Genomic DNA, 27,908 nt, shown 5'->3' on the forward strand with positions numbered 1-27,908 from the left:
CTCTATAGTATTATTATTATTTTGTAAGGTGTCTTTTGAGAAAACTGAACAGAAGTAGCTATTGAAATGGTCAGCGATCTCCTTATTCCCATCAATGTATGTATTATTCCCGGTACTAAGCTTTGTGATGCTGCAGTTTTTCTTCTTCCTATCACTAATATATCTGAAGAAGGTTTTATCCCCCTTCTTTACAGATTTTGCTATTTCTTCCTCTTTTGAGGCTTTAGCAGCATATATTATCTGTTTCGCCTCCTTCTGTCTCATTTTATACACCTCTCTATCAGCTATACTTCCAGACTCTTTATACCTCCTATAGGCAGCCTTTTTTTCCTTGACTATAGCCCTTACATCATTGCTAAACCATAGCGGTTTCTTCTTCCTTTTACCTTTAGTTACTTGCTTTACATAAAGTCTTGTGGCTTTTAAGATGGCCTTTTTTAATACAGTCCACTGGGTGCTTGCTCCTGCCATTTTATCCCTCCCCTTTAATTCATTATTTAAATATTCCCCCATTGCATTAAAATTTGTTTTTCTGAAATCCAATACTTTGGTTGCAGTATAGGATTGCTCACCATCAGTTTTTACATCAAACCACAAACATAGATGGTCACTGCAACCTAAATTTTCTCCCACCTTGACCTCTGAAACCCGATTCCCATTGGTAAAAACTAAATCTAGAATATTCTCCCCTCTAGTTGGTGTCTTAACTAGCTGTGCCATAGCTGCTCCTGTAAAGGCCTCTACTATATTCTTACTTTTGCATGTAAGGGCACTGGGGATATTCCAGTCAACATCAGGCATGTTGAAATCACCCATAACCACAATATCTCCCTTTACTGCCATTAGGGTAATCTCATCCACCATCTTGTTGTCATGTTCCTCAGATTGCCCTGGAGGCCTATAGATCACCCCAATTCTAATGTCAGAACCGTCTTTATTTTGCATGCAAATCCAGAGGGTCTCCAGATCTTTACATGTATTTTGAATTAGTATTGTTTTTAGACTTTCTTTAACATAAATGGCTACTCCACCTCCCCTTCTCTCTATTCTATCCTTCCTATACAGTGTATATCCTGGTATGGATATTTCCCATTCATTAGAATCCCTAAACCATGTCTCAGTTATGGCAACCAGATCCAAATTATCTCTAGATATTATGGCCATTAACTCACAGAGCTTGTTGCTCAAGCTTCGAGCATTTGTGTACATTACCCGAAGAACATTATTTTCATTATTAGTTTGCCCCTTATCATCAGCAACTACATCTATTTAATTTACAGCTCCCTTTTCATAAGCTTCCAGAAACTGATTTATCCTCATTGGTCGGGGACAGAAATCCTCCACATCTGGTACATCTCTGTCCCCTTTACCTAGTTTAAATGCCTGTCCAAAAAAGTTCTGAATTCCTCACCGAGCACCTGGGCACCTCTGTATGATGGATGCAAACCATCCCTCTTAAACAACTCCCTATTAGACCACCTATTGACATCATGACTTACATAACCAAAACCTTCAGCTTTACACCACTGCCTTAACCACACATTAAACTCTCTGATACAACTTGTTTTACCCTCCTGGCCACAAACCGGTAACACCTTCCCCGCAGGGAGGTGGAACCGATTAAGATGTTCCGCCCCAGGCACCTGATGGATCCAGAAGGTTTTCAGAAGGCGCTTGGGGTTATTCCAGATGCACTCATCCACAGTTCGGCAGAGTCTCTTGCTGAGGCTTGGAACAAGGCTGCAGCGGTGGCTCTCGACCGGATTGCGCCATTGCGACCTCTCCGCGGCATTAGACCCCGTAGAGCTCCATGGTACAATGAGGAGCTCCGAGAGTTGAAATGCCAGAAGAGTCTAGAGAAGCGATGGGGGAAGAGTAAGTCCGAATCCGATCGAACACTTGTAAGAGCTTTTATTAAGACTTACAAAGTGGCGCTCAAGGCCGCAAGATGCACGTATCATGCCACCTTGATTGCATCAGCGGAATCCTGCCCGGCCGCTCTGTTTAGGGTGACCCACTCCAGTGGTTCTCCTCCTACCTCTCTGGTCGGTTGCAGTCGGTGTTAGTGGGGGGTCAGAGGTCGACCTCTAGGTCTCTCCCTTGTGGTGTGCCTCAGGGGTCGGTCCTCTCCCCCCTGCTATTTAATATCTACATGAAACCGCTGGGTGAGATAATCCAAGGGCATGGGGTGAGGTATCATCAGTATGCGGATGATACCCAGTTGTACATCTCCACCCCATGTCCAGTCAACGAAGCAGTGGAAGTGATGTGCCGGTGCCTGGAGGCTGTTGGGGTCTGGATGGGTGTCAACAGACTCAAACTCAACCCAGATAAGACGGAGTGGCTGTCCGTCCATAACCCGGGGGGGGGGGAATTATTGACCCCCTCAGAGAGGGTCCGCAACTTGGGCATCCTCCTCGATCCACAGCTCACATTAGAGAAACATCTTTCAGCTGGGGCAAGGAGGGCGTTTGCCCAGGTTCGCCTGGTGCACCAGTTGCGGCCCTATCTGGACTGGGACTCACTGCTCACAGTCACTCATGCCCTCATCACCTCGAGGTTCGACTACTGTAATGTTCTCTACATGGGGCTACCTTTGAAAAGTGTTCAGAAATTTCAGATCATGCAGAATGCAGCTGCGAGAGCAATCATGGGCTTTCCAAGATATGCCCATGTCACACCAATTCTCCGCAGTCTGCATTGGTTGCCGATCAATTTCCGGTCACAATTCAAAGTGTTGGTTATGACCTATAAAGCCCTTCATGGCATCGGACCAGAATACCTCCGGGACTGCCTTCTGCCGCACGAATCCCAGCGACCGGTTAGGTCCCACAGAGTTGGCCTTCTCCGGGTCCCGTCGACTAAACAATGTCGTTTAGCGGGACCCAGGAGAAGAGCCTTCTCTGTGGTGGCCCCGACCCTCTGGAACCAGCTCCCCCCGGAGATTAGAGCTGCCTCCACCCTCCTTGCCTTTCGTAAAGTTCTTAAGACCCATCTCTGCCGTCAGGCATGGGGAAACTGACACATCTCCCCCGGGCCTATACAGTTTATACATGGAATGTTTGTGTGTGTGTTTGCTTTTAATAATGGAGATTTTAGTGTTTTTTAAATTATTAGATTTGTTTTTTACATTGTTCTTGTTATTGTTGTGAGTCTACGGATAGGGGCAGCATACAAATCTAATAAATAAAATTTGGCCACGCGGTTGTCAGTCCTGGCTTTGCCCTGTTTGTTGTTCCCTTGACGTTGTAGGAAACATAGAAACATAGAAACATAGAAGTCTGACGGCAGAAAAAGACCTCATGGTCCATCTAGTCTGCCCTTATACTATTTTCTGTATTTTATCTTAGGATGGATATATGTTTATCCCAGGCATGTTTAAATTCACGAGCCCTTTCCCGATGTTGTTTTTACTCAGAGGTTCAAGACAAAAGGAGAGAGCTCCAAAGGTAGAGCAGAAGAGGGAAAGGCAGGTAGCCCTCGAGTTACAACCCTTCCCTTAGGGAGCAGAATTACAACAGTGCAGAAATTTGAATTTGAAAATGGAAGCAACTCGCTTTCTGGTTTCAATTTGAAATTTTGAATTTGAAAAAGGAAGCGACTAGCTTTTGGATTTGGTATTTGAAATTCGAGTTGGAAAATGGCGGGTGGGCAGATCCTCACACAATATTCAGATCTAATCAAAATCTCACTCTGAGGCACGCCAAATCTTTCGCAAGGAGGTGCGTGAGCATGAGATTTCGGCAGTTTCACAAAGGAAGGCAAAACCCGGCAAAATCTCACACTTGCCCGTGTTCTCGCACAGTATTTCTTACCTCTTTTATCTTATATATTCTCTATATATATATTCTCTTCCTATCCACTTCCCTTCTTTTTACTTCCTATCTTTATATATATATTCCTAATGTATATTCTCTCTCATATGTATTGTATACAGTATTGGACAAAGAATAAATAAATAAATAAAGTATTTGACTTTCCGCACATGCACAGGGAGTGAATCTCGCTCCAGCATGTGTATGCGCCACGGTTGCGGATCTCCATGGGAAGTGCACTGATAGTAACAGAAAGCAGAATCTGCCACTGCTTCTGACTTAAAGCCCAAGGACGTAGAGCGGACAACAGATACAAACTTAATGTCAACTGCTCCAAACTCAACTGCAGGAAAGACAACTTTAGTAAGTGAGTAGTTGATGACTGGAACTCCCTACCGGACTCTGCAGTATCGTCACCTAACCCCGCAAAGCTTTACCCTTAGCTAGACTATCCACTGTTGACCTCTCCTGATTCCTAAGAGGTCAGTTAGGAGTGTCGTAAGTGCGACAGTGTGCCTTCCGTCCTCTGTCCTAATTTTTTTCTCTTACTAGTATCATGTACTTGACAAAACAAATAAAACAAATAAACAAACAAGTAAATAAATAAATAAACTCCCCTAGTCACTGCAGAACGATACCATGGTCGATACTATCAAAAGCCTTTTTGCTTCCTTTCGTTTTGTTTTATTGCGAGTTCAAAGCATTGTTATATCTTTGTATACCACCCATATGTACTCGACAAAACAAACAAACAAACAAACAAACAAACAAATAAATAAGTTTCCTAAAATGTCAAGGGAAGGACAAGCAGGGCAAAGCCAGAACTGACAACCGTGCACCCAAATCACCGAATCTTAATGGTTCCTTCTTTCTACGTGCCTCCACGCACTGGGATGTCACAGGCAATAAAAATCCAGGTGGGCCTTTCTCCCCCTTGAGCCTTTTTCCCTTGTGCTGCTGGGTGGGGGAGGGGGTGCTCCATCAAAAAGGGGGAGGACAGGGAAGTCCACCTGTTTTGAAAAGATAAGGGAGGAACGGACGGAGCCACCTCTCACCTTCTTGGCCTTTCTTTTTTTTTTATTTAAAATAAATGTTTATTGTTAAAATAAATTTTTATTTCTGTGTTAAAAACACAGAAACAGATCATTGTCTTGTCAATTTGTAAGTACAATTGTAAGATGTCTGTTGTATGACAGTACAACATATATCCCCTTCCCTCCCCCCTCCTCTGCTGTTTCTTTTACAGCTTATCTCGTTATAGATTCACGGTCATTCGTATCAGCGATAGAAATAATAATAATAATACAGGTAAAAAGAATTTATCAGCAAATAAGTAAAGTATTAATCATCTATATTTGGATTGTTTTTGTATTTTCTTTTACTTTTTATTTTAACCTTATGTACAGCTATTCTTTTTTCGGTTGTTGTTTTTTTAAAATAGATTTTTTATTGGTTTTGCACATAAAAGTTACATAAACAAACATAAAACAGTGCACAGTGCATGTGCCCATCACCCAACTGACAATACCACCACCACCACCACCAATTGCGGGCGGTTCAAATATTTACTAGTTTATATATCTATATCTCTATCTCTATCTATCTCTATCTATCTCTATCTATCTACCTACCTACCTGTTGTGGTTCAGCCTGGGACCCCTCCGGGAATGGCTGATTTGCTGTCGGTGTCCAGCTCAGAGGCTGAGGACCAGGAGGGGCAGACTGACGAAGAAGCTGAATCCCAGGCTGAAGATGAAGGACAGCCAGAGTTCCACCAGGGGGAGCTCTCCCCAGCAAGCAGCCTGGATTCCCTGGGGGAGGATGCTAGTGACTTCATAGATATGCGACAGAGGAGAGCTAACGAGAGAAGAACGCAGTTGGCTAGGTATTACCAGCATTAGTGGTTGCAGCTGGGTTTGGGTGTGGTGCTCTTGGGAAAGGATAAAAGGTGGCCCCACCCTTCCTGGCTTGTGGAGTTTTATCTTGGAGATTCGTGAGACCTGTCTGTGAACTTTGGTGGCTACAATCCTGGTTTGTGCCTTGGACTCTTGAAACCTTGGGGGGGGGGTGCCAGCAAGAAGCTTTTGGAATTGACTGGACATCAGGACCCTGTTGTAAAGTATTGTAACCTGTCTGCTGTGAAGACAGGTCTTCCTTTATGCTTATTTTTTCCTGCTATAAATTACTTTTGGATTTTACCAGAGTGTCTGGCTGTTTTTTCAGTGGGTGTGGAGGTCTGGGAAAACCCAGACAGAACACCTACCTATCTACAATCAAGCATTTTTTTAATCCTATCTCTTCCCTTCTATTGATGCACCTGGGCTTTGATTTTCCACCAAGTGATATCCCGGCAGCGCTTTGCAGGTGAGCACTTTCGCTTCCGGGCTCCGAAGAAGAGCGACTTTTGCCCTCTTTAGGGGAGAGCCATGGGTAGGGGAGGGAGGAGGCCGAGAGGGGGAAGGCTAGGTTATGGGGAGGGAGGGAGAGACAGGAGGCGGCAGGGAGGGGAGAATGGAAAGGGCAAAGAAGAGGAGGGAGGGAGGGAGAGGGAGGAGGAGACAAAGAGGGAGGGGAGGGGGAAGCAGAGAAGGGGAGGGAGGGGGTGAAGGAGAGAGAGTGGAAGAAGGAGACAGGGAATTCGGGCTGGCCCTTCAAGACCCTAGTCACAATTTCCCACTGTTGTCCCTTCTGTGATTCTGGAAGAGACTGGAGCAGGGGGTTGGGCTGGATGACCGCCGAGGTCCCTTCCTAGTTTGATTGGGTCAGGGTTCTCCTGCTGGAGCAGGGGGTTGCACTAGATCAGTGATGCCAAACCACAGGTGGCACATGGAGCCATATCTGCTGGCACGCGAGCTGTTGCCCCAGCTCAGTTCCAACGTGTAAGCATGTGCCAACCAGGTGATTTTTGGCGGCTCACACTGAGACTCTGAGAGGGCATTTTTGGCTTCCAGAGAACCTCTGGGGGGATGGGGGAGGGTACTTTTACCCTCCCCCAGCCCCAGGGAAGGCTTTGGAGCCTGGGGAGGGTGAAACATGAGCCTCTTGGACTCACTAAAAGTTGGGAAATAGGCTGTTTCTGACCAGGGGGCAGGAAAAGCTGTTTTTGCATTGAATTATGGGCATAGGCACTCGCACATGAGCAATAGCACTCAGACACGCTATTTCGGCACCCGAGGAAAAAAGGTTTGCCATCATTGGACTAGATGATCTCCAAGGCCCCTTTTCTAAATTTCCCTCAGTCTAATTTCTCTCCTTTTACCTCAATGTAATTTCTCTCCTTTTCCTCTCAGTTCTCTTTCCCTATTTTCTGTCAGTCTAATTTCTCTACCTTTCCTTCAGTCTCTCTACCTTTCCTGTCAGGCCTCTTTCTCTACCTTTCTCTCAGTCTAATTTGTCTTCCTTTCCCTTAGTCTAATTTCTCTACCTTTCCCTCAGTCTAATTTCTCTAGATTTCCTCTCAGTCCTCTTTCTCTATCTTTCTCTCAGTCTCATTTCTCTACCTTTCCCTCAGTTTCTCTACCTTTCCCATAGTCTAGTTTCTTTACCTTTCCTCTCAGGCCTCTTTCTCTGCCTTTCCCTCAGTCTAATTTCTCTAGATTTTCCTGTCTAATTTCTCTCCCTTTCCCTCAGTCTCTCTAACTTTCCCTCAGTATAGTTTTTTTTACCTTTCCTCTAAGGCCTCTCTCTACCTTTCCCTCAGTCTAATTTCCCTAGATTTCCTCTCAGGCCTCTTTCTCTATCTTTCCTTCAGTCTAATTTCTTTACCTTTCGCTCAGTCAAATTTCTTCAGATTTCCTCTCAGGCCTCTTTCTCTACCTTTCCATCAGTCTAGCATCTCTACTTTTCCCTCAGTCTAATTCCTCTACTTTTCCTCTCAGGCCTCTTTCTCTAACTTTCCCTCGGTCTAATTTTTCTACCTTTCCTTCAGTCTAATTCCTCTACCTTTCCTCTCAGGCCTCTTTCTCTACCATTCCCTCAGTCTAATTTCTTTAGATTTCCCCTCAGGCCTGTTTCTCTACTTTTCCCTGTCTAATTTCTCCACCTTTCCCTCAGTGTGATTTCTCTATCTTTCCTCTCAGGCCTCTTTCTCTACCTGTCAAGTCATTTGCACCCCTCCCCCAGTCTCAAGGATAACATCCTGAATGACAGAATCACAGTGACTCAGAAGGGACCTCCGAGGTCATCTAGTCCAACCCCCTGCTAGAGAAGGAGATGCTTAAGCATATGCGAGTGGGGAGGGGACTTCCGGGGTCATCTCGTCCAGCCCCCTGCTCAAGCAGGTGACCCTGACAGAATCACAAAGCTGGAAGGGACCCCTGAGGTCATCTAGTCTATCCCTCTGCCCAAGCAGGAGACTTATGGAATGAAAGGGTTGGACAGGACCTTGAAGATCTTCTAGTCCAACCCCTTGCCCCAACAGACGACCTTTACAGGATTACAGAATCGGAAGGGACCTCGGAGGTGATCTAGTCCAGTCCCCTTCTCAACCAGGAGACATAACAGAATGAGAGTTGGAAGGGACCTCAGGGGTCATCTAGGCCAACCCACTCCTCAAGCAGGAGACCCTCCAGAATCACACAGTGATTCTAGGGTCATCTAGTCCATCCCCCTTTCACCCAGGAGACATAATAGAATTTATAGCGGAAAGGGACCTTGGAGGTCATCTAACTCTCTGCCAAACAGGAGGTCATCTCCTCCTCTCCATGGGATGTATGTGGTCCAAACCTGCCCCCACTCCCCTCCCTCCTCCCTCCCACAATCCCAGGGATGGAGACAGGACCTGCATGTCAACAGCCAAAAACAAAAGTCAAAAGCCCAACAATACTTGGAAATCACGTGAGGGCCAAGAAAAAACTGAACGGAAACACCATAGACACACACCCAGCCAGTGTCAACACAAAAGGAATGCCAGCTCACCGCAAACAAGGCTATTTTTCTCCCCGTTCTTGAATTGAACAACGGTGCTTCTGATTGTGTTCCCTCAACCACTCCAGCAAAGACCAGCTTCCCTTTGAGAGACCTTGGAGATCATCTACTCCATCCCCCATCTCAACCAGGAGACAGTAACAGAATTAGAGTGAAAAGGGCCTCAGAGGTCATCTAGTCCATTCCCCTTCCCAACCAAGAGACCTAACAGAATTTATAATGGGAAGGGGACATTAAATGTCATCTGGTCCAACCCTATGCTCAATAAAGAGGCTGACAAATTTGGAGGGGATATTAGAGGTCATCTAGTCCAACCCTATGCTGAATAAAGAGACTGACAGATTTGAAGGGGACACTGGAGGTCATCTAATTCAACCCTACGCTCAATAAAAAGACCGCCAGATTTCAAGGGGACACTGGAGGTCATCTAGTCCAACCCTATGCTCAATAAAGAGACTGACAGATTTAGAGGGGACATTGGATGTCATCTAGTCCAACCCCATGCTCAATAAAGAGACTGACAGATTTGGAAGTCACATTAGAGGTCATCTAGTCCAACCCTATGCTCAATAAAGAGACTGACAGATTTGGAGGGGACATTAGAGGTCATCTGGTCCAACCCCATGCTCAATAAAGAGACTGACAGATTTGGAGGGGACATTAGAGGTCATCTGGTCCAACCCCATGCTCAATAAAGATACTGGCAGATTTGGAGGGGACATTAGAGGTCATCTGGTCCAACCCCATGCTCAATAAAGAGACTGACAGATTTGGAGGAGACATAGAGGTCATCTGGTCCAACCCCATGCTGAATAAAGAGACTGACAGATTTGGAGGGGACATTAGAGGTCATCTGGTCCAACCCCCTAGTCAATAAAGAGTGACAGAGGGGACACTGGAGGTCATCTATTCCAACCCTTTGATTGATAAAAAGTCTGACAGATTTAGAGGGGACATTGGAGGTCATGTATTCCAGCCCTACGCTCAATAAAGAGAATAACAGATATAGAGAGGTCATTGGAGGTCATCTAGTCCAATCCCATGATCAATAAAGAGACCGACAGATTTAGAGGGGACATTGGAGGTCATCTATACCAACCCCATGGTCAATAAACAGACTGAGAGATTTAGAGGGGACATTGGAGGTCATCTATTCCAACCCCATGCTCAATAAAGAGACTGCCAGATTTAGAGGGGAAATTAGAGGTCATCTAGTATAACCCCTTGATCAATAAAGAGACTGATAGAGTTAGAGGGGACACTGGAGGTAATCTAGTCCAACCCCATGCTCAATAAAGAGACTGACAGATTTGGAGGGGACACTGGAGGTCATCTAGTCCAACCCCATGCTCAATAAGAAGACAGAGGTAGAAGGAACCCTAGCGTCCTCTAGTCCAACCCCCTCCTCAAGCAAGGTACCCTTAGAGAATAATAAGAGTTTGAAGGACCTAAGAGGACATCTAATCCACCACTCTGAGAAGAGACCCTGGAGGTCATCTAGTCCAGCCCTCTGCTCAAGTGGGAGACCCTGAAAGAATCATGGAAGGAGAGAGTCACAAGGGACACCAGAGGCCATCTAGTCCAAGTGGGAGACCTGAATCATGGAAGGAGAGAGTAGAGAAGGGACCGTGGAGGTTATCTAGTCCATCCTCCTGCTCAAGTGGGAGACCCCTAAAGAATCATGGAAGGAGAGAGTGAGAAGGGACCCCGGAGGTCATCTAGTCCACCCCCCTGCTCAAATGGGAGACCCTGAAAGAATCATGGAAGGAGAGTGAGTAGGGACCCTGGAGGTCATCTAGTCAACCCCCCTGCTCAAGTGGTAGACTTACAGGTTTGGAGGGGACATTGGAGGTCATCTAGTCCAACCCCCTCCTCAAGCAAGAATCATAGAGTTCGAAGGGGACTTCGGAGGTCATCTATCCTATGTCCCAGCAAGAGATAGGCCAAATTAACTCTTTTGGGGGGGGGGGGTTAGATTATCTCTCCCTGCTTTCCCCCGCCCACCACCACAAGACGACCCCCCCCACTCCAACACTGGTCCAAACTGGGACGCTGTTGACTGGGAGGGAGAAGGTGGGCCTGGCCCTAAATTTGGGGGAGGCGAGGAGAGGGGGAGGAAGGTGGAAGATGGGTGGTGGAGGCGGGGGGGGGGTTGAAAGCCCCCTCCTCACCCCCTCCGGCGTGGGTGAGGGCTGGAGAGGCAACGGCGAGACCCTCAACCACCACAGAGTCCAGAGGGGGGGGTTGGGGCGAGAGACTGCGCAGGCGCGTTAGGGATAGGGTGGGGAGGGGGGCTCCCCTTCCCTATTCGTATGGAGGGGGGGACATAACCCCCCCTCACCTCCCGGCCACCCGCGAGAAGGCGGGGAGGAAGCGGGCGGGCGGGGTGGCAGAGGCGAGGCTTTCCCTCACTTTCCCTTTCGCTTTCCCTTTCTGGGACTTTCGCCGAAGGAGCCGCCGAGGAAGCCCGACGCTCTGCAGCAAGCAGGCGAGTAGAAGAGGGGAAGGGGGGAGGGAGGGAGGAGGGAAGGGGTCCACTCGGGAAGACCCCCCCCAAAACCCCCACCCACTTCAACCCCCCTCCCTCCCCACCGGACTCCCCTCTCTCGGCTCTCTTGTTGCTTTTTCCCCCAAGAAGAAAGTGGAGGGGGGGTTCCTTCTGGATGACCTTTGAGGTCCCCCCCACCTCTAAGCTCATCTCTAGCCCCTTTCTGGGGGCGCCGGGGAGGGAAGAAAGAGGGGGGGGCGGTTGGGTTTTCAGGCTGGTGTGTGTGTGTGTGTGTGTTTTGAATGCAATGGGTTTTTTTTTTTTACTATTTCTCCCCACTCCCCCGTAGAAGACATCTCTCTCGCTCCCCCCCAAGTGCTGGGGTGGGGGGGCAGCCTCCCCCAAAATAGCATCGGCTGGACCATTCCAGGGTGACAGGGGGGGCAATCAGAAGCCAGGTGAGAAAATATGATTTGAGGGTTAGATGGGTAGAGGCTTAGAACAAACTCCCAGCAGAGGTGGTTGGTGAATCCACAGGAACTGGGATCAACATAGACCCTGAGATATAATACAAGGTGGCATACAAATCTAAATAATAATAATAATAATAATAATAATAATAATAATAATAATAATGTTGTTGTTGTTGTTGTTATTATTATTATTATTATTATTATTATTATTATTATTATTATTCCATCGATCCCAGTCCTAGAAGACCCAACTTGGACTCCCCCTAGACTAGAAGACCTCCAAGGTCCCTTCCAGCCCTTGGATTCTATGACTTGGACAGGGGGGTTGGATTAGAATATTGGTAGGCCACTTCTGTGACATGTGGACTTCAACTCCCAGCATTCCTCAGTTAGCATGACAGTCTTCTGGGAAGGCTCAGCCAGGCCATAAATTTGTGTAGGCCAAGGCTAGGCTGAACTGGCTCTTTCTATGACCCGTGGACTTCAACTCCCAGCATTACTCAGCTAGCCTGGATTGGCTCAGGAATAGTGATGGGTGAACCCAACGGTGTTCAGCTTTGGCGAGTTCGGATGAACTTCACACAAAGTTTTGCTGAACCCGAACGGTCTGTGGCGTCAAAGCTCCGCCTCCGGAATCCCATCATTTTTTATTTTTACGGATTTTTTATTTTTATTTATTTTCATTTTTACGAAAAAGGACGCTGCAGTGGCGCCGCAAGCAAAGAGAAGTCCTTTCACGTAAAAATATTCTTTTTATTTTTACGTGAAAGGGCCTCCCTTTGCTTGCAGCGCTACTGCGGTGTCCTTTCACATAAAAATATATTTTTTAATTTTTACATGAAAAGACCTCCCATTGCTTGTGGCGCCGCAAGCAAAGGGAGCTGGGGAATCCCACGAAGAGATTCCAGGGGTGGAGCTTTGACATCACGTATACCGGCAGGTTGCTAAGCATGCCAAGGTGATCACTTCCTGGATTCCGGGGCAGCCCTAGAATAATGGAGGGTGGATGGAATCCAGGAAGTGATCACCTTGGCATGCTTAGCAACCTGCTGGTATACGTGACGTCTAAACATTGCCCCCGGAATCCCTTCTTGGGATTCCTCAGCTCCTTTTGTGCCTCCCGACCGGCCGACAGCTCCCCAGTGTTCGCCTTCCTCCACCTCCACCGGCGCCCGGTTCCTCCTTCTCTTCATAGCAGATGACAGCCGGGCGATGGCTTTTGCGGCATTCGGCATAAACGCCAAACTGGAGCACAATTTTTTCAAAAAAATTAGATTAGGCTTCGGCATGCCGAACACCGCAAAATTTGGTACAGACCCAAATTGTGCGGGTTCAGTTCGCCCAACACTACTCAGGAATTCTGGGAGTGGAAGTCCACAAGTCCTAGAAGAGACCACTTGGCCTCCCCCTAGACTAGAAGACCTTCAAGGTCCCTTCCAGCCCTCGGATTCTATGATCTTGAGGGAGGGGGGCTTGGATTAGAATATTGGTAGGCCAAGTGGGCTCTTCTGTGACATGTGGACTTCAACTCCCAGAATTCCTGAGCTAGCATGACAGTCTTCTGGGAAGGCTCAGCCAGGCCATAAATTTTTGTAGGCCGAGCTGGCTCTTTCTATGACACATGGACTTCAACTCCCAGCATTCCTCAGCTAGTCTGGATTGGCTCAGGAATGCTGGGAGTTGAAGTCCAACAAGTCACAGAAGAGTCCACTTGGGCTAGCTCTGGCCTAGGCGTCCACTCATTACTCCAATGCTCCATGCGCTGTGCCAGCTTCCGATTGGTCTCCGCTCCCAATTCAAGGAGTTGGTTCTCCCCCATAAAGCCCTACGTGGCTTATTACTACACAAAGCTATCATCATACTTATATTGTCTCATTTACCTCAGGCAGGGCTCCAGAGGGTATCGCCTGTGGGCAGGGCTGTGAGGTGTCCCTCAGCTGGAGGGGCGGGGCCTGTGCTGAGGAGAAGGCGAGGGCATGGCCATTTTGTGGCTCTCTTTTTTTCCTGCCCTTTCTGAGGGGAGCAGCCACACCTCCAATTTGCATACTCCTGCCTACCGGGCACTTGAGAGCCGGGATAGGCCATGTTGGCTCTTCTGGGACTTGTGAACTTCAACTGCCAGAATTCCTGAGCCAATTCAGGCTAGCTGAGGAATTCTGGGAGTTGAAGTCCACAAGTCTTGGCCTAGCTCTGGCCTAGGCGCATCCTTGATACTCCAACGCTCCGTGCACTGCGCCGGCTTCCGATTGGTCTCTGGTCACAATTCAAGGGGTTTGTTCTCCCCCACAAAGCCCTACGTGGTCTACATATGGGACCGTCTCCCCACGACCAATTAGAGCCCGCAGGGTCAGCCTACTCCGGGCCCTGTCGATTAAACAGTGTCAGTTGGCAGGGCCTTTTCTGTGGTGGCCTCTGCTCTTTGGAACCAACCCCCCCACCTCCCAAGGTCTGCATGGCCACCTTCTGAAGACTTGAAAACCTGGCTTTGCCGGCAGGCCCAAGAGCCGCGAGTGATTGACAGCTGTCTATCCGGCCGAGACGCAAATAGTTTTTATTAATTATTTACAATATAACCTAAACAAACACAAACGTACAAACTACACAGAAATAAAGAAATAAGGTATACATACAATGGATATAGAATTAAAGTATAAATGCATTATGTCCTAGTTGGGTTTTCAAAATATGCGCTGACTAACAATGAATGTTCGGATGGACCTAGGCTGCAATTTTTATAGTTTTTATTTAGTTTATTTTTTTAATTTATTATTAGAGTTGAAAGGGACCATGTAGGTCATCAAGTCCAACACCCTGACTGAGCAGTAATCCTAAAGCACCCCAGCCAAATGGTGGTCCAATCTCCTCTTGAAAGTGTCCAGAGTGTTCACAACCTCTGCAGGCAGCTATTGACAATTAAGACATAGAGCGTAAACAAATGCACAAACTACATAGAAATATAGAACGTAGGTACAAATACAATATATATATATATATATATATATATATATATATATATATATATATAGAGAGAGAGAGAGAGAGAGAGAGAGAGAGAGAGAGAGAGAGAGAGAAATAAAGTATAAGTGCATTATATACTATTCGCTATGTACACATCTCTATCCTAGTGGAAATGTAACCCAAAACAAGCAGGCCACACCAAGTGTCATCGAAAGAGTTGACTGGCACTTTGAACAGTTTTTTTAAAAAATTGAATCTATTTTGCTTTGTAATGCTTGTTGTAAGTGGCCAAGCGCTTAGATAGATAGGTAGGTAGGTAGATAGATAGATTTAGATAGATAGATAGATAGATAGATAGATAGATAGATAGATAGATAGATAGATGTAGGTAGGTAGATAGATAGATAGATAGATAGATAGATAGATAGATAGATAGATAGATAGATAGATGTAGGTAGGTAGGTAGCTAGAGAGAGAGAGAGAGAGAGAGATAGGAGATAGCTAGATAGCTAGAGGTAGGTAGGTAGACAGGCAGGCAGGCAGGCAGACAGACACAGAGAGAGAGAGAGAGAGAGAGATTTCGTTTTTGCTGAAGAAAACATTTTGCAGGAACGTGTGAGGCTGCAGCCAGAATGAGAGACTGGGCCACGTAGCTGCTAGAGGAAGGAAGTGGGCGGGTGTCCCCTAGCTAAGGAATTTGACGAAGGAATCAGACAATGATTTGTGACGTGTCAAGTTAGCATTTGAACAAGTCACGGATCCAACCGTTAAATGGGCACAAAATTTTGGCAACACAACAGAATTGGGTAAGTGGAGAGAACAACACAGGGACTCTAGCAATGGCCCTTGAAGAGAACGTTTTATGGGATGGCAGACGTCATCCAGAAATAATAATAATAATAATAATAATAATAATAATAATAATAATAATAATAATAATTTTAAAAAAACTAAAATCCCTGAAGGGGAGAGAAAGAGGAAATAGGCGGAGAGAGGTAGAGGTGGGTTGCAGAGATGGAAGGAAGGAAGGAAGGAAGGAAGGAAGGAAGGAAGGAAGGAGAGAAGGGAAGGAAGAGAAATGTGAAACCAGAGTGATTATTTATTAACAGGATAGGCAGATATGACTATAAAAGAGACCAGCTAGAAAGATCTAATAATATATGTCGTGGATATGTTTGTACGGTGTATGCATTGATATGAATATGGAGCTAATAAAATTGTTTTTTAAAAAGTTTCTATGGAATTTGTTTCCCTGACTCCTTTTAGGAGAGGGCAACATATAAATAACAACAGCAGCAGCAACAACAACAATAATTATAATAATAGTCACATTCCGAGGAGTTTGCATAATTCATGGGAAGGGAGGGAGGGAAATGGGTGGAGTAAAATGCTTGTTGGCCCGTCCAGAGGATTCCTATTGATGTTGGGCATTCTGGTGACAGTCTTGCCTTTGGTTTTCAGGGACTCGACCTCCTCCTCCTCCTCCCGTCTGGCCTGGTTTATTTTTTCATTCTTCCTTCGGCCTCTTGTCGATTTCCTCGGTTACATTGTTCCTGCTAGATGACCTCCAGGGTCCCTGCCAACCTTGTGATGACTCTGATTCGGTTCGGGTCTCCTGCACGAGCAGGGGGTTGGACTAGCTGACCTCCCGAGGCCCCTTCAAACCAAAGAGTTTGCGCTGGACAACCTCTGAGGTCCCAATTCTGTCCTTTCCTTCTTCCGGGGGGGAGGGTTTGTTGTCTCCTGTGTGAGTGGGGTTTGGGCTAGATGACCTCTGAGGTCCCTTCCGGCTCGTTCCTGATTCTGTTCCTTCCCCCCCTCTCCGCACCAGGCCAAAGGAATCCCCTTGCAACCGCCGGAACCCGAAAATGGCCTACCAGTCAACTTGTGAGACCGACCACGTAGATCTGAGACCTTCTGAAACGGTTTGTGTGTGTATGTGTGAAAGTATGCATGTTTTGGAAAGGGGGGAGGTTCAGAATTTGGGGGGGGACAGAGAAGCCTCGAGGGACCTCCCCTTCCCACTTCTTGTTAGCTGGGGGAAGGGCTACCCAGCAGCTTCGGGGCAGGGCCTTGGATGTGGTGGCTCTGGTTTCTAGGAAGGAGACAGCTGGAACTCCGGGCATCATGAACTGCGTCTGACCTCTGTTTCCATTCCGCTCTTCCAGGAAGTCACGGACGAGGAGTCAGTGGAGGGTAAGCGAGAAGACCACGCCCGGCATCGGAGGGTGGTGGCAATGGTTTCCTTAGGGGCCTTCAATGCACTCGGAGAGCCAGTGGATCCCAGTTCAGAAGGGCCGCGGTGGTGGATCTCTCCCCATAGCCTTGGCTGAACCACTGTGGGCCCTCCAGGGTGAACCGAGGGAGGATTGGGAAAGTTCTGTGCAGTTGTTGGGGGGCGTGCCCTATTCAGCCTGCTGCAAAATGGCACGGTGGCGTCTCTCCAGCCTTCGGGAGGCCAAAAATGGCCGGTATCCAGATTTCGAGCCCTTCCAGTCGGCCTGTTTTCGGCCCTCCCAGAGCCTTTGCGCCAGCCTGGCACTTACGCGGCATCCAAAATGGGCCATGTGGAGATTGCAGGGACGGACGGGATAGGGAGGGTGCTGCCCGCCGTGTTCTTGCAACTATTCCTGTGGCAAAACGGATGTAAAAATTAACCTCCGGTTCTGGTCAACCCATCCTTACCAGCTGACTCCCCCCCTTGGTGGTAGCCCCTTCGCCACTCGAGCCCCTTCCCACCTTCCGTGAGGGTCTCTGCTGCCCACCAACTGTCCCCTTTGGCCTCGGTCCGCAATCTGCTGGACTTTAGGGTCTTAGACGGTGTCCGTTTCGGGGCTCGAGGATGCCCCGACATGCCAGAATATAGCCCCCCCCCCTGTGAGTCTTCCTGGGCATGTGAGAAATCTGTTGATTCCTTTGTGTAAGAAAGATTGAGGAAGGAAGAAAGAGAAAGAAAGGGAGGGAGAGAAAAATAGAAAGGAAGGGAGGGAGGAAGAGAGAAAGAGGAAGGAAAGCAAAGAGAAAGAAAGGGGGAGAGAGAATTAGAGAGGGAGGGAAGCAGGAAGAGAGAGAAAGAAAGGGAGGAAGGAAGAGAGAAAAATAGGGAGGGAAGGAGGGAGAGAGACAGAAAGGAAGGAAGGAAGAGAGAGAGAAAGAAAGGGAGAAAGGAGGAAGAGAGAGAAAGGAAGGAAGGGAGAGGAAAAAAGAGGGAGGGAGAGAGAAATAGAGAGAAAGTGAGGCAGGAAGAGAGAGAAAGAAAGGGAGGGAGAGGAGAGATGGAGGGAAGAAGGGAAGAAGGAAGAGAGAGCAAAAGAGAGGAAGATTTCTAAAAAAATTCTGACATCCCACCACCGTTCCCCGTAAGCTGCGCCCATGAGCAGGCGCGCACCCCCAAATACCCCCGCGCATGCCCTTTTCCATGGGCGCACGCTCCCCATCCCCCTGCCAGCCCGCAGGGGGGCAGGGAGGCACCGGCAGTAAAAGGAAAGGGAGCCGCGGCCACCCCTGCCTCCCCACCATGCCTCCGACCCCCTCGCGCCCCTTGCTTCTCGGCCCTGCCCCCCGCTCGCCCAATCCGCCCTCTTTCCTCCTCCGCCACCTCCTGCCTTGGTGCGCGACTTCTCCCACGGCGGCGGTGGCTGCGAGACGAAAGCGCTGCCAGCCAGGGGGCTGCGAGAGAGTGCTTTCTCCGCGGGCTTCGGGAATGCCCGTCCCACCCCTCTCGCAGCCCCTTCGCTGGGAGTGCTTTCATCCCAGACTTCCAGCAAGGGGGCTGCAGTAGAGGCAGGGCAGGCGTTCCCGAAGGGCAGGGTGATCAGCTGTGAGGCGGAGCTCTGGAACTGAGGCACTGATGGCGAGGGGGCTGGGAGAAAGCGCTCTCCCAGCCCCTTCGCCGTCGGTGCCTCAGTTCCGGAGCTCCGCCTCACAGCTGATCACCCTGCCGCCGCCCCACGGCTATTGCCCAATGCCACTGCTAAGAGAGAGAGAGAAAGGGTGGGGGAGAGAGATAGCAAGAGAGAGAAGAGAAAGAAAGCAAGAGAGATAGAGAGAAAGAGTGAGAGAGAAAGAGAGATGAAAGGGGGAGAGAGAGCTAGCAAGAGAGAGAAGAGAAAGCAAGCAAGAGAGATAGAAAGAAAGAGTGAGAGAGAAAGAAAGCAATAGAGAGAGAGAGAGAAAGAGAGAGAGAAAGAGAGAGAGAGAGAGAGCAAGAGGGGGAGTGAGAAAGAGAGAGAAATGACTCTTGATTTAAAGCATATGGTAAAAAGCACCCAAAAAATAACATAGAAAAAAAAACCAGCCATTTGTGTGTGTGTGTGAACTCTTGAATCATTTCCAGTAGCTCACCTCTAATTGGAAATGGTTCAAGAGTTCACACACACACACGGGGGGAGGAGACAGGGATGGAAAAAGAGAAGATAATAATAGTAATAGATTTTTGTTTTGTTTTATTATTAATTTCTTTTAATTAAAAAAAGGGAATTTTTTTCTTATTTATTTATTTATTTATTTTTCTATGCCGCCCAGTCCCAAAGGGACTGTCGCTCAGACACTATACTTTTCCGCCCACACCGAAAAAAATTAGAGGGAACATTGCATCCCACTTCCAAACCAATGTGGAACATCTTACTTGATAGAGATCCCTTTGCTCGATCCCTTTGCCTAACATCATCTTCCAAATTCGCAGGGGGAGACGACGAACTCCGGCTGATCCTCGTCGGAAAGACCGGCGGTGGGAAGAGCGCCACAGGCAACACCCTCCTCGGCCGGAAGGCGTTCGAGTCTGTCACGGGGCCCCAGGCCACCACCCTGCGGTGCCAAAAGGGGCAGGGGGACCTGCAGGACATGAAGATCTCTGTGGTCGACACACCTGCCATGTTCGATTCCCATGACTACAACGCGATTGTACGGCGGGATATCATCGATTGCGTGGAGCTCTCCCGGCCCGGCCCCCATGTCCTCATTTTGGTGACCCAGGTGGGACGCTTCACCGCCGAAGATGCCACCGCTGTTAAGTGCGTCTGGGATATCTTTGGGCCCGGGGCTGCCCGCCGCACGATTGTCCTCTTCACCTGCGTGGAGGATTTAGCTGCAACCCCCCTGCAGGAGTACGTTCGGAAGTCCAAGAACGACAATCTGCAAGAAGTGATCCGGCGGTGCGGTGACCGCTTCTGCGGGTTCAACAACCGAGCCGAGGGTACCGAGCGGGAGAGGCAGGTCTCAGCGCTAATGGTGACTGTACAGAAAACCATTGCGGCGAACGGGGGCGGATACTACACCAACCAGCTATACCAAATCGGTCACCTAAGCGACGAGAACGTCAAAGCGTTCCTGGCTGAGAAGAAACCAGGCAGAGAAAGGGCCTCCTGGAGACGCTGGAGCACCACCGAAATTGTGACAGTGGCTGTGTCAGTCTGCTTGTTTGTGCTCATTGTGGTTGCCATTGTTCTCATGGCCTGCTATCTGTGAGAGGATGTCTCCTTTGGAACCGTCTGGTTCGGGTCCACCACCAAATGAGACCGGAGAGAGACGTCGACAGATAGTTCAGACTGTGGAAACAACGATTGCCACCTACCTGCCTTCCACTCAAGGCCTATAAATTCCATATATATATATATATTCTGTGTATTCCATTTATATATATAAATATATATTCTATAAATTCCATATATATATATATATATTCTATATATTTCCTACATATACAGTGGTACCTCATCTTATGAACTTAATTCATTCCGTGACCAGGTTCGTAAGAAAAAGTGCGTTAGAAGAAGCAATTTTTTCCCACAGGAATCCATGTTAAAGCAGATGATGCGTGCAAACCCATTAGGATAATCCAAAACTTTAAGGCGTAAGTGGGGGAAGCAGTGGTGGCAAGAGGGGAAAGTGGCAGAAAGTGGGGGAAGTGGCAGCAAGAGGGGAAAGTGGTAGCGACGGGGCAGCGGTAGCGAGCAGGGAAAGTGGTGGCTCGAGGGGAAAGTGGGCTTGAGCAGAGGAAGCAGTGGTGAGCGGAGGAAGTGGTGGCGAGTGGGGGCACCAGCAGTGAGAGGGGAAAGTGGCAGCAACAGGGGGCAATGGCAGCGAGGGGGGAAAGTGGCACCAAGAAGGGGCAGCGGCGGCGAGAGGGGAAGGTGGCAGCAAGAGGGAGCAGCGGTGGCAAGCAGAGGAAGCGGTGGCAAGTGGGGGCAGCAGCGGTGAGAGGCGAAAGCGGCAGTGAGAGGGGGAAGGGGCAACGTGTGGGGGGAAGCAGTGGCGAGCGGAGGAGCTGCGCAGGGCGTGAAGGATGGCTAGGCTGGGAGATTGAAGCAAACCGAGGTGCTGGGGCGGGTGCAGAAAGCTCACGGATGCACCGCCTTCTCTCTCTCCTCCGACACCTTCGCGCTCTGCAATGACGGTAGGGGAAGGGATGCGGGGGTAGAGACCACGCACGGCAAAGCCTGGCTCCAGTTCCCTAGCAACCACCAGAGCCGGGAAAAAGCGCTTGTTTTGGCCGTGGCTCACAGCAGCCGCCACCGCCGAGAGAGAAGTGCGGCAAGCAATGCATGCTCGGGTTCATAAGTGGAAAACAGTTTGTCAGAAGAGGCCAAAAAAATTGCGAACCCCCCGTTCGGATCTAGGAAAGTCCGAAAGTAGAGGCGTTTGTAGGTAGAGGTACCGCTGTATATTCTATATATTCCATATAGAAGCCCCATGGCCCACTTCCCTGCCTTTTTCCAGTATGAGATTTTTTATTTTTCTCCACCATAACGTAAAACCATATATAGTTATAAACACAACAACAATGCTTCAAATCATTCATGTACATAAAGTTTTCTTTTCTTATTGCTCCCTCAATGGAGGCTCTGATCTCTCTTCAGCTAAAATTTTCTATGAATTTTGTACAATATTATCAATTCTTAAAAATCTAAATAAAAATGTTTCCTCTCCCTCTTACTATAAAAAGTTACATCAATGCAAAGAATAATAAAATCTAAATTTTATTACTTTTTTAAAAAAAAAATCCTGCCTTTTGAGGGGAGCTGTTGCTGTTCTACTGCTTCCTTCCTTCCTTCTTTCTTTCTATTTCTTTCTATTTCATTCTTTTGTTCGTTCCTTCCTTTCTTCTTCCTTTCTTTTTCTTTATTTCCTTCCTTCCATCCCTTCCTCTATTCCTTCCTTTCCCTCTTTCCTCCCTTCCCTCCATCCTCCTCTATTCCTCCCTCCCTCCTGCAAATCCTTCCTTCCCTCTCTATTCCTTTGCTCCTTCCTCCCTTCCCTCCTTCCTCTTCTATTCCTTCCTTCCTTCCTCCTTCCTCCTCTATTCCTTCCTTCCTTTCCCTCCTTCCTCTCTTCCCTTCCTCCTCTATTCCTTCCCCCCTCCCTTCCTCCTCTATTTCTTCCCTCCTTCCTTTTCTATTCCTTCCTTCTCTATTCCTTCCTCCTTCCTCTACTCCTTCCTTCCTCATCCCTTCCTTCCTCTTCTATTCCTTCCTTCCTTCTCTCCCTCCTCTATTCCTCCCTCCCTCCCTTCCCTCCTTCCTCCTTTAAATTTTGGAATTTTCTTCTTAAAGGGCAGTTATATTAAAACAAGGGTTAAAAAACACAGATAAGTGAGAATATAAGAAACGGACTGAACATTAGTGCCTAAATTTAGTAGAAAAAAGCTAATAGCTGTTCTGCCGGGCTCTCTGATAGAAGCCTCCCGAAAATTCAAGGGTATAAATTTCAGACACGCACGTTTGAATGTTCAAAACAATGTTCTTTATCACAAAATTCAAAAGAAACAAAGCACCCTTTTTGTATTGCAAAGAGCACTCTTCCCCAAAACAACCTTGTAGGCTGTACAAGTCCCTTAACCAGTCCTTAAGTACTTAGCTAGTAGCTGTGAAGAAACGTCACAGCCCTCCTTCTTCCAATGAAGTGAAACGCACACACTTTACTCTGCTTTGGTGTCAAAGGTGTGAAAAATCCACAAAGTTCAGAAACAGCGAGGCACGATCCAAACTAGCACACTGCTATTTATAGCAGCAGTCCTAATTACTGGAGCTCCACCCAAACACAGGTGGTCTCTCTTATCTCCTGTAATATGTCCTCAATTGGTCTTTTCTACGCATAACTCTGCGCCTGCGTGGGTCCAAGCCTTCCTCATCTGAAGTGACTGAAGATAAGGAAGATTGGCTTCCTGGGCTGTGTGCCAAGCCCCGCTCTTCCAAGTCACCCCCACCTTCTTCATCTGAGGAAACTGCACTTCCTGACTCTGCCGGCAACAAAACAGGCCTAGGACATGTTGACGGTTCCCCTGCTTCCACCTCCACATTCCCTGGGGCAGGAGCTGGGCCAGAGCCAACCACAACAATAGCTGATATAAATTTTGACAGCTAGCAGTGTTTTGAACCTAAATGAAAACAAAACAATCTTTGAAATCCAGATGACAAAATGAGACAAGATAAATAAGGTCTATCGAAACAAAATAGATATATAATTAACAACTATTTTACACCTTTACTACACACAGCTCCCTTGGATTTCCTCCATCACGTATCCATCAAGGACTTCGCACACATCCGATCTTGAGTCGTCATGTCACTCCTGAGTCTAGTTCCGTGTGTTTCCCCCCCCCAAAAAAATTGGAGGAGGGTTTAATCCGCTGGGGATTCTTCCGGCTTCCATGGCCGCGCAATACGAATCCTTCCTGCCGTCGCGTGATATCATAACATTCTTTCCCCGTTATTTTTTTTGTTCCGTTACACCAAGCGGGAAGAGTTCCAGTTTCGTATCAAATTTCAGCCTGGGGATTTCCGGATTTGATCCCGAATTTTATTTTTTTAATTTTGAAGCACAAAAGCACCATGGACCAGTTGTCCCTTGGGATCTCGACGGCACATTCGCTTTCCCCTTGGTGGCTGGCCATTTCAGGGAAGCCGGTTGGTGCGGCACCGGCAGGAAAAAGGGAGACGTTGCCAGCGGTTCTTTCCTTCGCTCAGCTTGGCCTTCCATTTCTCTAATGGCGTTTTGCCCCCCAAAATAAGACCCAGGCGTCTGTTTTGCGCGGAGGGCTCTGTAAAAAGCTCTCGGGGCCAGGATGATGAATCCGTGGTATGAGTGGTACGCAGTGGTACGCAGAATCATATCAAAGGGCATGCGAGACGTTGCCATGAGTCAGCTCCAGCACATATGCATGGGCTTACTAGCTAAGTTTTGGCCATGGAAAAGGCCGTTTCAGCCCCCCAAAGGCTCCTGGGAAGCTTCTGTGATGCTGTGGCATGCAAAAACTCCACCCAAGGGGGAAAATTGGAAATTCGGAAAAACAGACTCCCTGGTTTGCCCCTATTTTTCACACTCCAGGCCTTCCAGAAGCTTCCTTGAAGATTTTGGAGCGCGGAAAACAGCACAACAGGGAAAGCGGATGTCTGTTTTTCCGAACATCCAGGTTTCCTGTTTGACCTTTTTTTCACAGTCGCTGATGAGATTAGAATAGAATAGAATTTGTATGAGAGTAGAATTCAGAATAGAATAGAATTCGTAATAGAATAGAGTTCAGAATAGAATAGAATTCAGAATAGAGTAGAATAGAATTCAGAATAGAATAGAATTCAGAATAGAATAGAATTCAGAATAGAATAGAATTCAGAATAGAATAGAATTTTTAATAGAATAGAATTTTCAATAGAATTCTTAATATAATAGGATTCAGAAAAGAATAGAATTCGTAATAGAATAGAATTCGTAATAGAATAGAATTCAGAATAGAATAGAATTCAGAATAGAATTGAATTCAGAATAGAATGGAATTCAGAATAGAATAAAATTCTTAATAGAATAGAATTTGTAATAGAATAGAAACTAATCAATGAAGGGGACATCTGGGGCGCAGCCCGGTGAGCAGGCAGGAGAGAGCAACACTCCGTTCTCTCAGACCTGGGTCCTGACATTTAGAGGCCGAAATTTTGGCACATCCACACCGGAGGAGTGGGTGAAGAAGCGGCGGTTCCTTCGAGCGTGGTGGTGGAAAGCAAACACCCTGTGTGAAGAAAGGAGAGCTGCCAAACTCCGACGCAGGAGAGCTGCCAACCAACATGGCGACCGTAGTGCTGTGACTGCCCATTGCAACAGAGGAAGCAAGGAAAGATATTACGATTCTGTTTTTACGAGTAAAGAGACCCAATACGGCAATTAAGCAAAATATTGGAGTAGATAAATAAGCGATAATATAGCAAGTGAGACAGTAAATTATAAAAGAAACCACTAAAGTTAAGTAGTGGCTACCTGGCGGTGGGGGGAGCGAAGAAGAAAAAAAGAAAAGAGAAGGAGACATAAAAGCTAGTACACGAGCTGTGAGAACGCCAAAACAAAAAAGCCCCAATAAAATATTGGAAAAACTAAACTTTATAAGAAAAGGGACTGTAATTGAAATGGACTGTTAGCTGTGTATCCTGAAAAATGCTGGTGATCTAGTTGACAGTTTTATTTAACCACGGGAGTGGATTTGATGGCGATGGTGGTTTCACGGAGACGGAGACTACGGAGATTGCGGAGGTTGTGGCGTTTGCAGAGGCAGAGTCTGAGAGCTGAAAAGAGCATTAGCCCTTTAAGTGACGGTAATAGAGTTTGGAAGAATGGAAGGTACCGGCAGGAGGAATCAGAGGAAGGTGATACAATCCGGAAAAGAAAGATAGAAGGAACCAGAGGGAGACGAGTTAAAGAGAAAGAGTGGCGCCATTTAACAAACGTGTAAAGAGGAGGGGGGGGAAAGGCGAACAATGGATAAAGGAAACTTTAACTTCAACATTAACTGGGGCAAAGGAAGCGGTGAACTAAAAGAATTAGAGGAGGAAATGGCAACAGATGGTAACAGACAGTGACAGAGAACTCTGTTTTCTAACCTTTTTTCTTTCTGGCGATCATTGTGAATAAGGAACTTGAAAGACGAAGTATCTAAGACGAATTAAGAACTGTGAAAAAGACTCATAAAAAAACCAACCTAAATTAACTTAAATCTTTGATGAATTGAACTCTATTGATTGAACACTATTAACTGTTAATTATTAATTATTACTATCGCTATTGCTATTACTATTGATTGAAAGGGGGGAAAGAAAAAAAAGAATCTTGTTTACTATATTATAAGTGTTAATAAGAACGTAAGATTTATTAAGGTATTTAAGATAGTTATTTCTATAATTAGCTACATAATTACTGAAACATCTTTCAGCTGTGGCGAGGGGGGCGTTTGCCCAGGTTCACCTGGTGCACCAGTTGCGGCCCTACCTGGACCGGGAGTCATTGCTCACAGTCACTCATGCCCTCATCACCTCGAGGCTCGACTACTGTAACGCTCTCTACATGGGGCGACCTTTGAAAAGTGTTCGGAAACTTCAGATCATGCAGAATGCAGCTGCGAAAGCAATCATGGGCTTCCCCAAATATGCTCATGTTACTCCAACACTCCGCAGTCTGCATTGGTTCAGTTTCCGGTCACAATTCAAAGTGTTGGTCATCACCTATAAAGCCCTTCATGGCACCGGACCAGGTTATCTACGAGACAGCCTTCTGCCGCATGAATCCCAGTGATCAGTTATGTCCCACAGAGTTGGTCTCCTCCGGGTCCCATCAACTAAACAATGTTGTTTGGTGGGACCCGGAGGAAGAGCCTTCTCTGTGGCGGCTCCAACCCTCTGGAGTCAGCTCCAGAGATTAGAACTGCCCCCACTCTCATTGCCTTTCATAAACTCCTCAAAACCCAACTCTGTCGTCAAGCTTGGGGGAACTGAAACATATCTCCCTGCCTATGTAGGGTGTTTTTTTTTGGTATGATATGACTGTATGTATGTTTTTTTATATATTGGGGTTTCTTGTTTTTTAGACTTTTTAAATGTATTGTTATTTTAGATTCTAACTATTAGATTTGTCATTGTATATTGTTTTTATCATTGCTGTGAGCCACCCCGAGTCTACGGAGAGGGGCGGCATTCAAATCTAATAATAATAATAATAATAATAATAATAATAATAATAATAATAATAATTTGTTAGTTGGGATTTTCTTTTTTGTTTTATGAATTATTACTAAAAGATTTAAATATTATCAATAATATAGATCAATCAATATACATTAAGATATAGATTAAGATCAAGATTAAGATTGATTTAGAATTAAATTCATTTAGTATCTACATTACAATATATGTTGGGTTTAACAATTTTAAAACTAATAATTATTAATAATATTACTATATATAGAATCATTATTTATTCTTCCTATTGAAAGGGAAATGCTGAGGAAAATTGTATGGTACAGTGGACTGAAGTAGTTAAAGCAATTAAAATGTCAACATTTCAGAAATATGTAAAAAAACCTCCCTCTAACCCAATCTTACCAACAGGTTCATCCTCAACCAAAAAATCAATAACCAGCATGTTAGCAACCGAAAAAACAAGCAATACTTCACAATCAACACAGGAAACATTATTGGCAATCCAAGAAGCAATGTTAAAACTCCAGGAAAAAATAGACAGAAATCATGAGACAATGAGGGAAGATATGCAAAGAATGGATAATAAAATAGAAATAATCCATCAAATCTTAGAGAAAAATGCAAAAAGGATAGAACAAATTGAAAAAAGAGTGGAACAAAATGAAAAAAAAGTAGCTACAATAGATCAAAAGCTTATGCTGATGAACAAAGAGTTAGAAGAATCAATAATTAATTTACAGATGGACAGAGCAGAGTTTTATATTAAAGTAAAATATAGAAGAAGATAAAAATGAAAATCGAGTAGAGACAATGACAGAAATGATAGCCAATATTCTACAAAAAGATAAGCAAGAAACTGCAAATGGAATAGATGAAATTTACAGGGTGCATAGTAACTATGCCCGGAAACATAAGCTCCCTAGAGAAGTACATGTGAGGTGTGCCAAAAAAGAAATTAGAAATGAAATATTAAAAATTACAAAAGATGAAACAGGAGTACATAAAGGGAAAGAAATTAGAATTCTTAAGCAAATACCAAAAGAACTAAGGGACAACCGAAGAGGATATCGGCCATTGGCAGAACAATTAAATAAAAGGAAAATCTTCTTCAGATGGTTAGTTCCAGAAGGAATGCTTGTCACATGGAAAGGGAGAAAAATCAAAATAGACAATGAATTAATGGCACAGGAATTTTATGAGGAATTTATAGTAGAAGAAAGATCAGAACTAGAAAGCAAAAGTCAGGAAGAACAACCCTTAATAGACCTAGATAGTGGGAAAGAAGGAACATCCA

General features: G+C 46.4%; 1 protein-coding gene across 1 annotated transcript in view; it reads left to right on the top strand.

The window, feature by feature from the left end:
* Positions 1 to 11,079: 11,079 nt before the first annotated feature.
* Positions 11,080 to 27,908, top strand: part of LOC139153199 (uncharacterized) — a 37,912-nt gene continuing 21,083 nt past the window's right edge. The window contains exons 1-5 of the mRNA XM_070726834.1: positions 11,080 to 11,229; positions 16,492 to 16,585; positions 16,760 to 16,856; positions 19,345 to 20,122; positions 21,059 to 21,191. Of these exons, the coding sequence (XP_070582935.1) occupies positions 16,529 to 16,585; positions 16,760 to 16,856; positions 19,345 to 20,122; positions 21,059 to 21,191 (1,065 nt within the window). The 5' untranslated portion in view covers positions 11,080 to 11,229; positions 16,492 to 16,528. The remainder of the gene's footprint in view (positions 11,230 to 16,491; positions 16,586 to 16,759; positions 16,857 to 19,344; positions 20,123 to 21,058; positions 21,192 to 27,908) is intronic.

This window comes from Erythrolamprus reginae, chromosome Z, assembly GCF_031021105.1.
Source record: "Erythrolamprus reginae isolate rEryReg1 chromosome Z, rEryReg1.hap1, whole genome shotgun sequence".
NCBI classification, from domain to species: Eukaryota; Metazoa; Chordata; class Lepidosauria; order Squamata; family Dipsadidae; genus Erythrolamprus; species Erythrolamprus reginae.